General features: G+C 32.2%; 2 protein-coding genes across 2 annotated transcripts; one reads left to right on the plus strand and one right to left on the minus strand.

Moving 5' to 3' along the window:
- Window positions 1–1486: 1486 nt before the first annotated feature.
- LOC137816319 (tubulin beta-3 chain-like) lies at window positions 1487–3973 on the minus strand. The gene is made up of 3 exons (XM_068619414.1): window positions 3287–3973; window positions 2732–3001; window positions 1487–2307 (listed from the first exon to the last, which is right to left on the minus strand). The coding sequence occupies exons 1-3, from the start codon at window positions 3684–3686 to the stop codon at window positions 1628–1630; spliced, it is 1350 nt and encodes a 449-aa protein (XP_068475515.1). The 5' UTR covers window positions 3687–3973; the 3' UTR covers window positions 1487–1627.
- A 3317-nt stretch (window positions 3974–7290) lies between these two features.
- LOC137816324 (protein PSK SIMULATOR 2-like) lies at window positions 7291–12837 on the plus strand. Its single transcript, XM_068619419.1, has 13 exons — window positions 7291–7584; window positions 7828–8066; window positions 8798–9111; window positions 9431–9523; window positions 9612–9702; window positions 10107–10200; window positions 10752–10849; window positions 11013–11082; window positions 11219–11316; window positions 11477–11593; window positions 11660–11736; window positions 12066–12110; window positions 12278–12837. The coding sequence occupies exons 2-13, from the start codon at window positions 7860–7862 to the stop codon at window positions 12744–12746; spliced, it is 1773 nt and encodes a 590-aa protein (XP_068475520.1). The 5' UTR covers window positions 7291–7584; window positions 7828–7859; the 3' UTR covers window positions 12747–12837.
- The last annotated feature ends 2516 nt before the right edge of the window (window positions 12838–15353 follow it).

A 15353-nucleotide genomic window follows, 5' to 3' on the forward strand; every position in this document is an offset into this window, starting at 1 on the left:
GATATATGTTGCCATTTTTCTCTATCATTTTTTTTTTCAAAACTTAGCTGATAATCGTTCTTGGTTGGTTGCTCAAGAAAAAGGTCTCGGATTTCTAGATATTTATTTAATAACAATCAACTAGCTAGAAATCTCTATCACTTTTAGATATGTTTTTGGTAAAGAATGGTAATAAGCTTTGAATTATGGCTCCACTGATGATATATGGAAATTTGTCTATATTTTTTGCTTGGGTGGGATTGCTTGATTCAGGTTTTTCTATGCTGTCATGAATAAAGAATAAGAATACGTTTATTTTGCGAAAAGCCAAGTAAAAAGTTAAATGAATAAGTGGCAATTGTTTACAATACATGTATAAAAAGGTCTGAAAAGCAGTTTATAACCGGTTTGGTTACTTAAAACAATTTCGTGGAATTTAATTTGGTTTTTCCATGACTTTAGGCATGGTAGTGGTAACTACTGACCTATTCAATAGGATTTTCACAGCAACATGAATTTGGCTAATATAATAAATAAAACACTTTGCTTAAGGATTTTGAAATACTGTATGTCGAAGTGGAATTTCAGAAATGTACAAGAACTCACTGGAATGTATTTTTTCTTTTTGTAATCCTTTTAAGTATTGTGGTGGCATTAACTTCAACTTTAGATATTAGTGATTTAATGGTTAAGGCTCGTTATTTTGTAACCTTGTCGTGGCTTTACAAAAATCCAAAGTGTACTTCCAACTGGATACTTCAACATATTTACTTATAGTTAAAGTAGGGAAGTTTCGCCAAAGAGAAAAACATTTCATCTTTTATGACGTGATAAAAAAATTATAATCATAGTGGAGTGGACTTGAATAATGGTATCTCTTTCGAAGAATTCCAAATTTTTTTATTAGACGTTAAATGAATTTAATATGTGAATTTTAAGTGTAAGTTAACTTGAAATAACTAACTTATAACTAATTTTTAAAGTGTAGTTTACACTAGTTATATATACTATGAAACTCATGCAAAAGGTAAAGTATTACTTTACGAAAGTAATATGAATTACACGTTATAAATATGTGGAAAAATAGTTTTTATTGTTTGTTTTGAGTTCTTCACTAGGTTGGGTGTAAATTTAGGTTCTTTTCTTATATCGTTGAGAAAACTTTAATATTTACAACCTTGTGTCATTGTTTATTAACTTTTCATTTATTACAGACTCTACTTTTTATAATATTTTTATTTTTATCATTTTAATTTAAAAATTTATAAAAATATCCTCCAAAAATTGTAATTAGATATATATAAATTGTTTTGCTATGCCCAAATCAAGTCATAAGGGAAAGACTCACAAATAAAAGGGAGAGGAGCATGGAAAAAGTCAATACGAGTAATATAGTATAAATATTAAAGGATAATTTAAATGTATTTGGTATGAAAATTATATTATTATCTAATTATTATATAAGTTGAATATTTTTAAGGCGTCCTCATACCAAATGTATATAAAATTCTAGATAAGGAAAGTTTTTGTTATTCATTTGGATTAAGTACAGAACAATGAACAATACTAACACAGGAAGTGCAGAAGTAAGAAAAGGAGGAAGCTTCATGAGTTTATAGTAATGAATAACCGTTTGTAGAGTTGCTTACTACTCGAAATTAGGATCTTCTTCCCCCTCACCCTCTTCATAGTCATCCTCATCAACTGTTGCATCCTGATATTGTTGGTACTCTGCCACCAAATCGTTCATGTTGCTCTCTGCCTCAGTGAACTCCATTTCATCCATTCCTTCACCTGTGTACCAGTGCAAGAAGGCCTTGCGTCTATACATGGCAGTGAATTGCTCACTCACCCTTCTGAACATCTCCTGAATTGAAGTGGAGTTACCAATGAAAGTGCTTGACATCTTCAAGTTCCTGGGAGGGATGTCACACACACTTGACTTCACGTTGTTGGGAATCCACTCAACAAAGTATGACGAGTTCTTGTTCTGCACGTTGATCATTTGCTCATCCACCTCCTTGGTGCTCATTTTTCCCCTGAACATTGCTGATGCAGTCAAGTAGCGTCCATGGCGGGGATCGGCAGCACACATCATGTTCTTGGCGTCCCACATTTGTTGGGTGAGTTCAGGGACAGTGAGGGAGGCGTACTGCTGAGACCCACGTGAGGTGAGAGGCGCAAACCCCACCATGAAGAAGTGGAGACGTGGGAATGGAATCAAGTTCACAGCTAGTTTCCTGAGGTCAGAGTTCAGTTGCCCAGGAAACCTCAAGCAACAGGTCACTCCACTCATGGTTGCAGATATCAGGTGGTTCAGATCACCAACTACAATTGCAAACCGTTAAATTAATCAAATTATGCAGTAAATTAATTACTTGGGAGTGGTGTATGAGTGGGAGAGTACCATAGTTTGCATTCACACAATCACCACATTTTAAGGGACGATTCAAAATGGATGATTTTTTAAAATTGTCTATGTGACTAAAGGTTGATTGAGATAATCACTTTTTACATAAAGTGTGATGATATATCATAATTTATCAATCCCTCGTACATAAGAAATTTGGACATGTGATGGTACCAAAGATCTAATAATTTCTCTGTAGGGGAGAATTCTAAAGAATGCAGATAACTTTTTCCTTTTCAGATTTAGTAAGCATTTAGAATAGGTACATGAAAGTTCCAAGTTGCTGAATGGGCAAAATAATGAATGCAGGAATTGAAATCAGTGTGGGATTGGGGTACTTACAACTAGGGGTGGTGAGTTTTAAGGTCCTGAAGCAAATGTCATAGAGTGCTTCATTGTCAAGAACCATGCACTCATCTCCATTTTCCACCAACTGGTGAACGGATAAAGTAGCATTGTAGGGCTCCACAACCGTGTCAGAGACCTTTGGGGAAGGGAAAACAGAGAAAGTGAGCATCATTCTGTCCGGGTACTCCTCCCTTATCTTCGATATCAAAAGTGTTCCCATGCCAGAACCCGTACCACCTCCAAGCGAGTGACACACTTGAAAACCTGAGAAAAAAAATAAAATTCAACACAATATCGCATGCATCCATGTTCATAAACAATAGCCGGTCCAATCTTAAGACACTATTCAAATCAAACTAATAAAACACTCATCACACCCAATATATTTGCGAGTAGTAATCCGATAATAACATAAATTTTGACACTATCTTCTAAAATGAAATTTAAGGCAAGTGAAGTTCAGATTAATGGTTAATTTTGAACAGCATGCATTCCACACATATTTGTGTAACAGAGATAGAGTGATATAGAAAAGAAAGTGTATGAAACCTTGCAAGCAGTCACAGTTTTCGGCCTCTTTGCGAACGACATCAAGGACGGAATCGATCAATTCAGCGCCTTCGGTGTAGTGTCCCTTGGCCCAATTGTTGCCGGCGCCGGACTGTCCAAAGACGAAGTTATCAGGGCGGAAGATCTTGCCGTAGGGGCTGGATCTAATGCTATCCATGGTCCCTGGCTCCAAATCCATCAACACAGCCCTCGGAACGTACCTTCCTCCAGAAGCCTCATTGTAGTACACGTTTATCCTCTCCAATTGGATATCGGAGGCCACATCTCCGGTGAACTTTCCGGTGGGATCGATCCCGTGCTCGTCGCAGATCACTTCCCAGAATTTGGAACCGATTTGGTTCCCGCATTGGCCACCTTGCACGTGCAATATTTCCCTCATTCTTCTTACTCAACCTTCTCTCTCTTTCTCTCTCTTTCTCTCTCTCAATTCCACCGCAGATTCAACACACAGAGGTGTATATATATATATATATATATATAAGGGATCTCAGAGAGTGAGAGTGCGAGGGTAATCGTGGAATGGAAAAAAAGCTATTATTTCTATGTTCCTGGAGTGTGGTCTTGAAGCGCCATAATTATCATTACCTTAACTTCTTTTCCTTCTATTTCGCTCTATTTTTGGCCTTCGTCAATCCAATTTTTTCTTTCATAATTTTTGTACATCAACATAATTTTTATTCTATTTTCTTATAAAAAAATATGCAATTGGTATTGGCCCATTTGGAGTAGCCCACACTGAAACAGGCACCTTCACTTGGGCTTGTGGTTCACAAATTGAGAGCAGTTTCTTCCTGCACCCCTATGTTTTTCTTCCTGTAGCCCCATAATGTTATTATGTAAAGGTAAAACTATTTCTAATATTTTCTAAAAATCCTAAAATGCGCACAACACACATACTACTCTTTCTTCTTTCTTTTCACATAGACTTGATAGACTATATTGTTCTCTCAACGATATTGTTCTCTCAACGACAATGCTACTCCAAAATTTTGGTGGTGATCAGTGGTGTCTCCAACAACTTGGTGGTTATTCGGTGGTTTCTCTTGGCGGTTCTCTGTTTGAAGAAGAAGGTAAGTAACTTTTTTTTAGTTTTCAAATCTATAGTTCCATTTTTGTTGCGGATTTTCATTTTCACTGTACATATGTTGTGATTTCACAGAGTGCAGTCTGCTTGGTCTACAAAACCGGGAATCCACACTTTATTTTTTGTCTTTCGGAATATTGAATCTACAAAATTCCCAAATTGTTTCATTCATAAATCTTTCGGATTGGTGAGTTCGGTAATCTTCTAGATTTGTAAATCCACAGTATGTTTCCGAATTTCAGAACCCATAATAAAAAAAAAAGACATTCCAGATCCACAAATTCATAATTAAAAAATGCAGATACCGTTTTTCAAATAAAATCAAGACTAATTTTAGAATTTTAAAAATTATGGAGTGCAGGAAAAAAAAATTGTAGGAGTGTAAAAATAAACTCCCTCATCATCATCACCAGCAAAAGAATCTACTAGAGAATTTATCAACCGTTTACTACGTTGAAAGCTGGTTTCATTCTTGGTTATTTTGGTCTTTTGCATTTTTTTCGTTTGTGAACAGTTGCTTTCGCATTTAGTTGTCCATATCTTTTATTTTCTTAGCTTTCATTTTTCAACTTTTTTCATTGCCTTTTCCCTTCCTCTATGATGAAACAACCAAAGCTCCAAAATAGACAATGCGTAAAAACAGATTGTGCGATGAAGTGTTCCTTACACTTGAAAAAGATATTTGGAACATTATCAAAGATATGTAATAAATACCATGTTATCGATTTTGTCATATGATAAATCAAAGTTTTATCTGATAAATAATTTAATTCTAATTTTATTTATGTAAAATATTGTTTTAAATAAAATGGTTACAAATATTTTAAAAATGTATATTTTATATAAAAATATTTATAGTTAAATATGTTTTTAGTCTTAAACTTTCATGTTAATATAGACAAATAATTGAAGTTAAATTTTTGGTCAACCTGAAATCGTTTGACACACGAGAAACAATCGTTTGCTTAAAAATATCTCTTTCATAACTTTTCAAAATAGAAGAAAATAATTACTCTACACTTAATAAGAGACTAAATCCAAATTTGCATCAAAATCCATGAATCAAAAACATACTTAATCTCCTAGAAATGTAATCTTAAAAGTTGTGGTCCATATAATTTATCAATCTATGATTATTTATTTTTAACATTTTCAAATAATATGTATTTTTGAATTGTATGAGTCAAAGTTTTAAATCTAGGTCCCATTTTACATTATCTTCTCCCTACTCGTTTATCTTATTTTTTCAAACATGAAAAATGCCATTTGAAAAGTGCATTCTTTCTTTCAAATTTCAACTAAAAATGAAACTCGTACAATTTTGTGACTTTTATAAACAAAAAAATACTTAATAGTTTAAGAGTGTGTGTTGACAAATGTTATGAATACTTGTAAACATTAGACAGAAACTGAGAAGGGTTGGTATTAACACAGGAGCTTAAGAATCAAAGGTTTTGATAAAGATTACAAAAATGTGTTTTTGGTATCTAAAATAACAAAAAGGGATACTTTTAATGAGATGAAAAAGCAACTAATCAAAAGGTTAAAAGAAAATGTTTGGTAAGGTGGGAATGAAATTTCAATGATGAAGGCCTAAAATGTTAAATTTTCAAACCATAGGTCACCTTTTGTAAATTAAGAGTAAATCACACAAGTTTAGTGATGTTTTTTTTTGGATTTGTTTGAACCATATTGGTTTCATTCAACATTTGCGACCAAAATAAGAGACCAGTAATGTGCATCCTTTCATCAAATCTTTAAAAAAAAAATTCTCTTTTTGAAATTTCTACTTCTTCTCACTTCCTTTTTGTTGTATTCTTTATTTTTATTTTGTTTCCACTTCTTTTTACTCTGTTCTTTGTATGTTGTACCCTATCCAATCTGAACAAATAAAGAAAAATAATCCCAATTCCCAAAAGAGTTGGAAAAAAAGTGCATATAATTTTGGATGAGATACTCTGCAAATGGAAAAGAGTAAGAAGATAAAAATAAATAAATAAAGAAAACAATAATAGATGAGACAAGTAAATGAGAAGAAAAAATATAACAAAAATAAATGTTTATCATTTTTTTTTTCTTTTCCTATACTTAACAAATTATACTTTCCAATTTTAAGAATTATTAATAAACACTCATAATATTTTTTTCTAATTAAATCCTTTTAGAAGTTAACACGAAATACGTTAAACTCATACAATTGAAAATCTTTCACTCCAGTCTAACTAGAATTTGTTGAGTTTATCCATCAACTAAAATATTAGCATATAGGACTTCATTTGAAGGACTCATCAAGCTTTTTTTTTTTTTGAGTTAAATATGTTTTTCATGTACTTTCATGCAAAATTAGTTTTTGTCCTTAATCCAAAATTTAGACCTCCTAAGTACTTGTAGTAAGAAAATTATTAAAATTAGTCATTGTCATTTTTTTTAAATGACAAATAAATTTCCAGTATGGACTAAGATATTAAAATATTTCATCATCCATAATAATGTTTTAATATTATAAGAAATTTGTTTTAAGAAAAAACACTAATAAAAACTCTTTCTAATAGTTTTTTTTATGTCATAGAAGTCTAAAAAAAAACAATTTCGTATTATAGTAAAGTTAAAAAAAATGTATTTAATTTTGTTTTTTTTTTTACTAATTAAGTTTATACACCAGTACAGGTAAGTCAAGATATAATTCAATTATGACACTCATTGTAGTGTCTCTGCAATTGATTAATACATGATTACAGCAAATTGGGAGTTACGAGGAGTAAGTATGATCGAGAAAAAAAGCATAGCCTAAATCAAACAAAACAGGACAAGGTAGATATCACATTTTTGTTAGTTTTCACGTTGTCTCTCTCTCTTTCATACGTAGTACATGACAATAACACACCATGAAGTTTGAAGCAGTCTTTGATTTCATTCCATTTCATCACTGTCATGCTTCGTGCCACGAAATTTCCTCTCCTCTCAGTTCCAATTACGCGTCTCTTATTTTATTTCTAAGTTTACTTCTATTCTTATTATTTTATTTCTTCCAAAATTTTCAACCACCCGAATCTCCTTCATGAACCTATCACATTATAGTCAAAGCCAGAGTTGCAAATTATCTCTTTCAACATCTATTTCATATCCCTCTTCCCTTCTTCTACTAAAGTTTCCGTTTTGGAGTTCAATACTCTCTGTAAATAGTCCTAAATAGGTGTGTTTATGCTCCCATTCAATTGGGGTGATGAAATTTAGTGGTTGCTGAATCAAAACTGCTTTGTTTTCTTGTCGTTAATTCTTATGATAAAACTATGCATGTCAATGTTATTGTTTTCATTTTAATCAACCATCATCATTAGAGAATATTCTTTATTTTGTTTTACTTTTGGTCTTTTTTTCTGTGTTTTGTTTACCATGTTATGCAAGTTAAAGTTGCAGAGTCACTCCTCTTGTGCAGGCGTTGAGTTTTTGTTGTTTTCATTCTGCTTAATGGGGTCAGTTTGCTCAGCTGCTAAGGCTGAGAAAAACAAAAACAAAGAAATTGGAGGGAAAGCCTTGGGAAAGCTTAAGAAGTTGAAGAGTATTGCTAAGGGGAAAGGAGATTGTTATTCAAATCCAAGGACTAGTGATAGTGGTAGAAAGAAAAAGGAAAGTGAATTCAGAATATCCAATCCTAATGGAAAAGAAGGGAAACAGGTACTTTCCCTTTACTGATTTTTGCTGTTTCAGAAGCTGAATTAATTTGGTCGAGGGGTAAGAAAACAGTGAAATGCATATTATTCTCATTAAATGTAGAGTAGACATGCTTTCTTAAGGTCTTTGGGTATGAATAAAAGTCAACGAATTTTTTATACTCAGTAAACTGCTATGGAATGACTATGTAAAAGACCTTTGCATTACTATTTTTAAATTTGTGAGGGGTTTTCTTGTTCTAACATGTGTTCAAGCATGATTATGAGTAACAAAAAACATGTCTGTTATTTATAATAATGAATGAGTTGGAAGCTCGTAAAAATGAAGATCAGTTACATTGATGCCTTCCACTATTGTTTTGAGTGAAGATATGCTACCTAAGTTATGAAAGTGGTGAAGATTTTTGATCCTGCAAAGTAGTCTTTGAGGTTAGAAACCTTAACAAGAACTGGTTTTGATTCTAATACATATTGATGATTTTTAACTGATGCAAAGCTTTTTGGTGGAATAGTCTAACTCTCAAACAATTCATAGATTTGTCTGTATGATTCTTACTTTATTCAAACAGTGAACTATTTGTTTCTTTGGCTGTAAATGATCAAATTATGAGCAGAATAAAATCAATCAATTGCTGCTTTTACTTGGAGCCAATGAAATTTGAGTTATGTTATGGAGCCTTTGCATTGGAAGTTTGATGTTTGCACTTTGATCAATAATGTCTCTCCTTTTCTCAGGGATCACAGAGAGGTTCCATTTGGGGAAGAGCTGGTGAGAGGGCAGTGGAAGTTCTGGACACACTTGGAAGTAGTGTGCCAAAGTTAAGCAACAGTAATGGGTTTGGCTCTGCCGTAGCTCCTAGAGGGAATAAAATATCTATATTGGCATTTGAAGTAGCTAACACAATAAATAAAGGAGCAATCTTGTTTCAATCACTGTCCGAAGAAAACATTCAGCTCCTTAAAAAAGAGATTTTACAATCGGAAGGGGTGCAGCAATTAGTTTCAACTGATACAAAGGAGTTAGTAGGCCTAGTTGAAGCTGACAAAAGGTATTTGCTTGTTTAGAGCAAGGTGTTTTATATTCTATCAAGTATCTTCTGTCTTCTCTCGTTATCCGTCTATCAAGTCCGAAGGGTAAGATACCTACAAACACACTTCAACGCTTAAGTCAGCTGAAGTGTTGATGTGTTTATTTAGATTTTAGAATTAGAAAAGTCATTACTTTTTATTGTGAGTTCTACCTCTATTTATACTTTTCTATTGGAATTTAATTCGGTCATTCGGTTTTTGGTAGGACATATTCCATTACATGTGTATATATGTTTCTGGTACTAATGATCTTTATCTCTGATTTTTGGGAATTTGTAGGGAAGAATTAAATTCTTTCTCCCGGGAAGTGGCTAGATTTGGAAATTTATGCAAGGATCCTCAGTGGCATAACCTAGAACGATATTTCTCAAGGTGAGTTTGCTTGCTTTTAAATGTTGCTTGGTGGAAAGATTATGCTAAATCAATGTGTTGATTTCTCAAATAATTACAAACATTTCAGATTACATAAGGACATATTGGACAACAGGCAACCAAGGGTGGAGGCAGAAAAGACAATGCAGGACTTGACAACTCTATCTCACAATACTGCTGTAAGCAAATTGTAATTTTATTACTTGATGTGTCAGCATAGCTGAGACATCAAGTTGTATAGTGATGCCGAACATGAAAGATTTATATAAAAGAAATTGTAATTTTAAATAAGTTGTTGTTTTCTTCTGTTAGAATACATGGTGCTGGCCTTTCACAAAAGAGAGAATTTGAGAAAGTAAAAAACTGAAAAATGTAAACTGTAATGAATGAGTGAAGTGTGATTAGAAATAATATGTAAGTAACATTTTATGCCTCTGATGAGTGATAGTATTAAGGATTCCATGAATATGATTGATGTTGTTGATATTGTAGTGTTTACTACTTCTGATGTGGTTAAAATTCAATTCTATTCTTGAATTTATATAGTTCCTTCTTTAAATAACTCGATCTTTTTTCTACATAGGAATTATATCACGAGCTAACTGCGTTAGAACGTTTTGAACAAGATTATCAGAACAAGATTAAGGAAATGGAATCCTTAAATCTTCCTCTCAACGGTTAGAAGCTTCCTAATATACTTTTCCCTAAACAGTTTGACTTTCTTTTCTGTTGATGATTTTAGTTTTGATCATGTGCTAAGATTATTATCTTATAATTATGTTTGTGTTAGAATATAGTAACAATAGCATTTGTGTTCTGCAACTATTACACTCAAATTCTTATTTAGACAAATTTCTTTGTAATTTAAGAGTTCTCAACTTCTCTCAGTTAACTTCTGTAAGATAATTTTAACTTATTCAGACAAGTAAATTAGATTCCTTCCTTTATTGTGAGTTGAATTTAGTTATTAATCCCATTTTTTTTCCCTTCATCATATTATGTATTCACATTAGAAATCAAATAAACACGCCTTCTGCATAATTTCAATTTCTCTTAATCTCAATCCCAATAACAAGACAAGAGTCATTTATTTTTTGACTGAGATTCTTAATTATTGATCTTCTTGAGAGTTATCATTTTAAGATTATCCGTCTAACAAATTATCTGCAAATCAATCTTCTGCAGTATTTATCTTATTTCTAACAGGTCATTTTCTTTATAATTGTAGGGGACAGTCTCACAGCTTTTCAGATTGAAATAAAGCACCAAAGAAAGTTTGTGAGGAGCTTGAAAAGAAAATCTCTTTGGTCTAGAAGATTGGAAGAGGTATACGAGTTTGTGCTTCTTCTAACTGTGAATAGTTCCTCATTTGAAACTTTCAGAATTTCCATTTTCCTGCATTCCTTCCTTTCAATATAAAAGCTTTGTGCGTCAGTGGACAAGTATTTTTTTACAATAGTGGACTTGTTCATTCACTTACTTCTTGCAGATTGTTGAAAAGTTGGTTGATATAGTTACCCAGATGGATCAAGCGATTTTCCAGTTCATTGGAAACCATGGTATGAGATCATATCTAATAACAATTCAAAATCAATTGTTATATGTCTGATTTGATTCTGCGAAGTACTTGGATTTGGGTGGCATATCATTAGTATTAGATTCCTAAAATTTTATGGAATTGTGGATTTGTGGCAGGTACAACTTCTGTAAACTCTTGCAAGAGTTCTGAAAGACTTGGTGAAGCTGGTCTCTCCCTGCACTATGCTAACATTATCAATCAGATAAACATGATTGTAAGTTTGTATCAACTTGACATCTCAGTTAGACTGATACCTCAAGTAATAATAATCATCTGTCATCACATGAAATTTGTAATAAAAGAAAAACTAGTGTAACTTAGCAAGGTGCTGTAGATATAATCTAAATAAAATGTCTATTTCCAACTTATACCAGGCATCTCGTCCAACTGTTCTTCCTCCAAATATGAGGGACACATTGTATCATGGATTGCCTAATAATATTAAGAGTGCACTTCCTTCTCGGTTGCAAAATGCTGATGCCATGAAAGAGGTATGTCTAATCTGATTAATGGAGTTCTGTTCTTGTTAGATTATGCTAAATGGGAATTTTCTTTAGCTCTCCATCACTCAGGTCAGAGCTGAAATGGATAAGACGCTGCAGTGGCTAACTCCATTTGCCACAAATACGACCAAGTAAGATAACGCAGTTTTCTACTTTGATATTTGAAAACACCAGTTCTATGTTGGACTTATTAATAGGTTGTTCTTTTGGTTTGGGTTGTTTTTTGTACTTATCTCCTAAAGTTACATGTTCATATGATAGTATGTGATATGACAAGTGATGGAAACTATTATTCAAAAAAATCAAATTTCAAATCAACAAAAAACAATAGAAGACAAAATTAAAATTTGACCATAAAGAGTGAGTAAAATCATTTTACTAGTCAAATAACATTGAAATTGCTGAAGTATGTTATGCTGTTTTTTTTTTTTCTAATATTTGCTTTGGTGTATTTTGGCAGGGTACATCAAGGTTTTGGATGGGTTGGCGAATGGGCAAATACAAGGTTATTTTTCAGTTTCAATTCAAATTTTGTGTGTAGAGAATGATTGATGAAGAAAGGAAAGTGAGAATGTAATAAGTGAATGAAAGGAGGAACTGTACTAATGTTATTTTTATTCATGAAGATCAAAGTTTGCAGTATGATATGTTGTAATTTTTTGTGGTTTGCAGTATTCAGTTTTGCGAAAACACAGTCAGAGAAAATAAACTGATTCGGCTGCAGACACTTTACTATGCAGAGAAGAAAAAGATAGATTTTTACATCATTGAATTGTTGACTAGGCTTCACTACTTGGTTACCTTTGTAAGATACAGACATAGCAATCCCATGAGACCAATGTCCACAACAAATTCTCCTAAGCGTCTAGAGTTTCAAGCAAAGATGTTACAGTTTATAACCTTAGACAGTATTAGCAAGTCATTGGGAACTCAACTTTCCCAAGAGGACAAAAGATTATTAGAGGAAGTAACTATGAGAAGAAGGAACCCAGGAGTCAGCAAAAGTGAGGATCTTGCAGTGACCAAGAAAAGAAGAGCCAAAGTTTGTCCTCATAGCAATAGTGAAAGGAGTTCACCTGTTACAACAAAAGTTTTGGAGCACCAAAGATCTAATGTTTTGGATATTATGGATGGTCTATAAGATGCTTTTCAATTGCTTTTACTTGTTTTCTTATGTAAGATGAACATGTTTCTGAAAGATAATGGAAAAAAACATATCTACCAGTGTTCAATTTCTTGGTGCAAGCTTCATCCATATTTATTCCTTAAAACCACATTGTTTTGAAGACTCAAAAGGGTCTGCTTTATGTGTTACCACTATTAGAACTAGGAGGCCGAAACTGCACTCCAATGGAAACATTATACCAAAAGATGATTAAAGAATTGAAAGGAAAAACATTTACCACTGATTAAATTCTCTTTTAATAGCATTGGTTAGTATCCGTCATTATAGTATATATGGGTTAGTATCCGTCATTATAGTATATATGTATCAGTATGTAACAAAAGGTTCACATTGAAGTTTTTACAGTGGTGTAATCAAATGTATGATTATGAATAATATCGAAAGTATGTGTAACATGTTTTTTTATTTGAATTGGTGTTTGAGCCATTGGTTTGTATGAAATCCATTAAAAAATTTTAGGTGTGAGACTTGTAGAGGTTTGATGTTGTGTTTTGTAAACATGTGATCGACAATAAAAGTTATAGTAGAGTAACTTTTTTTAGATTATATTGTTCTGTTTTAGAGGTTTATCTCTTGAATGTAAGAAAATCTAACTATCACTTCTCATATAAGAGTCTCTATCTCAACCCAAAATCAACATGCTCTCAACCAGGGGAACTTTCGTGCTTAAAAGGGCAACTTGAGAAAAGAGAAATAAACACCTAATTAATCAAGTCTACAAGTTGGATGACTATAATAATAGTAGATAATTACAGTTCAAACGACCTATTATTTTCATAAATTAAATTGCTAATTAATGCTGCTATATCGGTCCCAGATATTTTGTGTGTGCTTTTTCTGACTTCTAGATATTTTAAGGGCACGAGATTCATCAAATCCTTGTATAAGATGCAAGATAATAGCATTGAAATATCTCATCTGACTAAATTTCTCTGAGGGCAATACTTACAATTCTTATGAAAATTTGGTTGACTGCAGCAAAACTGAAGCAGTTCAACAATGTCAGGAATTTTTGGAATGAGAAAGTGGGAAGTTGAAGCTAACTTCTACCAACGGATTCAGCAACTTGATCAACTAACTTTGTGATTTGGTAGAAGAGTAAAGTGGTGAACATAATAGTCAAAAGAGGTTAAGAATTTTAGAATAAAATAATTAACGATGATATGTTCAAAATCGTGTCAAAATTGCAAAAGTTGCCAAACAAGACCTACTACTTTATCCATTTGATATCCCTCTCTGCAAAGGCTGCGCTAGATGAGAGTAGCAATTAGGGTTGTAGTATGCTGTCACGCTTGACGATAAATTTTCAAAACCTCTTTTCTCAGGACCTCACACTTTCGTATGTGGGTTCCATGTTCTTGTCATGACACACCTCACTAACACCAACATTTGTAATTTTTAAAATTTTTAAATTTATACGTATACTTTGTATAAACAAGCCTAAATTATACTGTTGCAACTTTTTCTTTCAATTTCTTCCTCAATTGTTGGTATTTGCTTCCTTAATTGTTGGTGTTCGGTCCGAGTTGATCCTAAAAAAGTATTTCAATGATCAAGTAAGACAATGTAAAAACCATATGTTTGATTAAAACGTACCTTACATTTGTATAAAGAGTTTATTTACCGTGTTAGTCGATATATTTAAAGAATATCTTTAATATTTTTTAGTTAATCAATATCTAATTAATTGATTTTTAGGAGATATCATCCGAATAATCAGAGATGTAATTATGACTTACAAAAAATTCTTGTAATTGTCTGTCGTTATCATTATTAAGTGTTTTGAAGTGTATTTTGACACAATTGGTCGATCACCGAAATTGAGTAACTTATTTGTCCAGTACCGATCGATACAATGTATTGTATGGTTGAGATATGCCAACACACCTAGATTTATGATGTTAATGTATACTAAGAGTGAATTATGTAAAACTTGACAAGTTTTTTAACGTTAACAAGCTTTATTAATTTTCTTTAAATACTCTTATTCCTTATTTATTCCATAAACCAAACAAAAACTGCACACGTTTTCAATGTTTTTTCAACATCCGTTTTGGGTTGGGCTAAGTCAGATATGACAAATATTTCACATACATTTTTTTATTCAATCAATTACCCACTATTTGTACTAACAACAATTATAGACAGTGAGGGTATATATTTTAACTTGAACTCAATAATTATACACTAAATAAATCACATAAACTTCATAAATATTTTCTTTTGTCTAATAAAAAATATTTTAAATATGACAATCCTAAATAAAATTATCGTTCAAGAATGAGATGAATTATATGATGATAAGGAATATTATCATATACTTTAAATAAGTTTTATCGATAAAGTCTCATACATTATATAATAATAGGTAAAAGAAGACTAAGCCAAACACAAAATATAAATAGAGAAAACTAAGAATAGTAAAAACTTATCTAATCTTTTGTTTGGATTAGAGATTAAATATATAGGATTTAATATAGTGAATTTGAAGTGATTTGAAAAAGAAATATTAAAGAAAGTTGGATTGTTTAAATTAAAATATATAAAATTAATTTATAGTGA

The sequence above is a fragment of the Phaseolus vulgaris genome, chromosome 1 (assembly GCF_000499845.2).
Source record: "Phaseolus vulgaris cultivar G19833 chromosome 1, P. vulgaris v2.0, whole genome shotgun sequence".
Classification (NCBI taxonomy): Eukaryota; Viridiplantae; Streptophyta; class Magnoliopsida; order Fabales; family Fabaceae; genus Phaseolus; species Phaseolus vulgaris.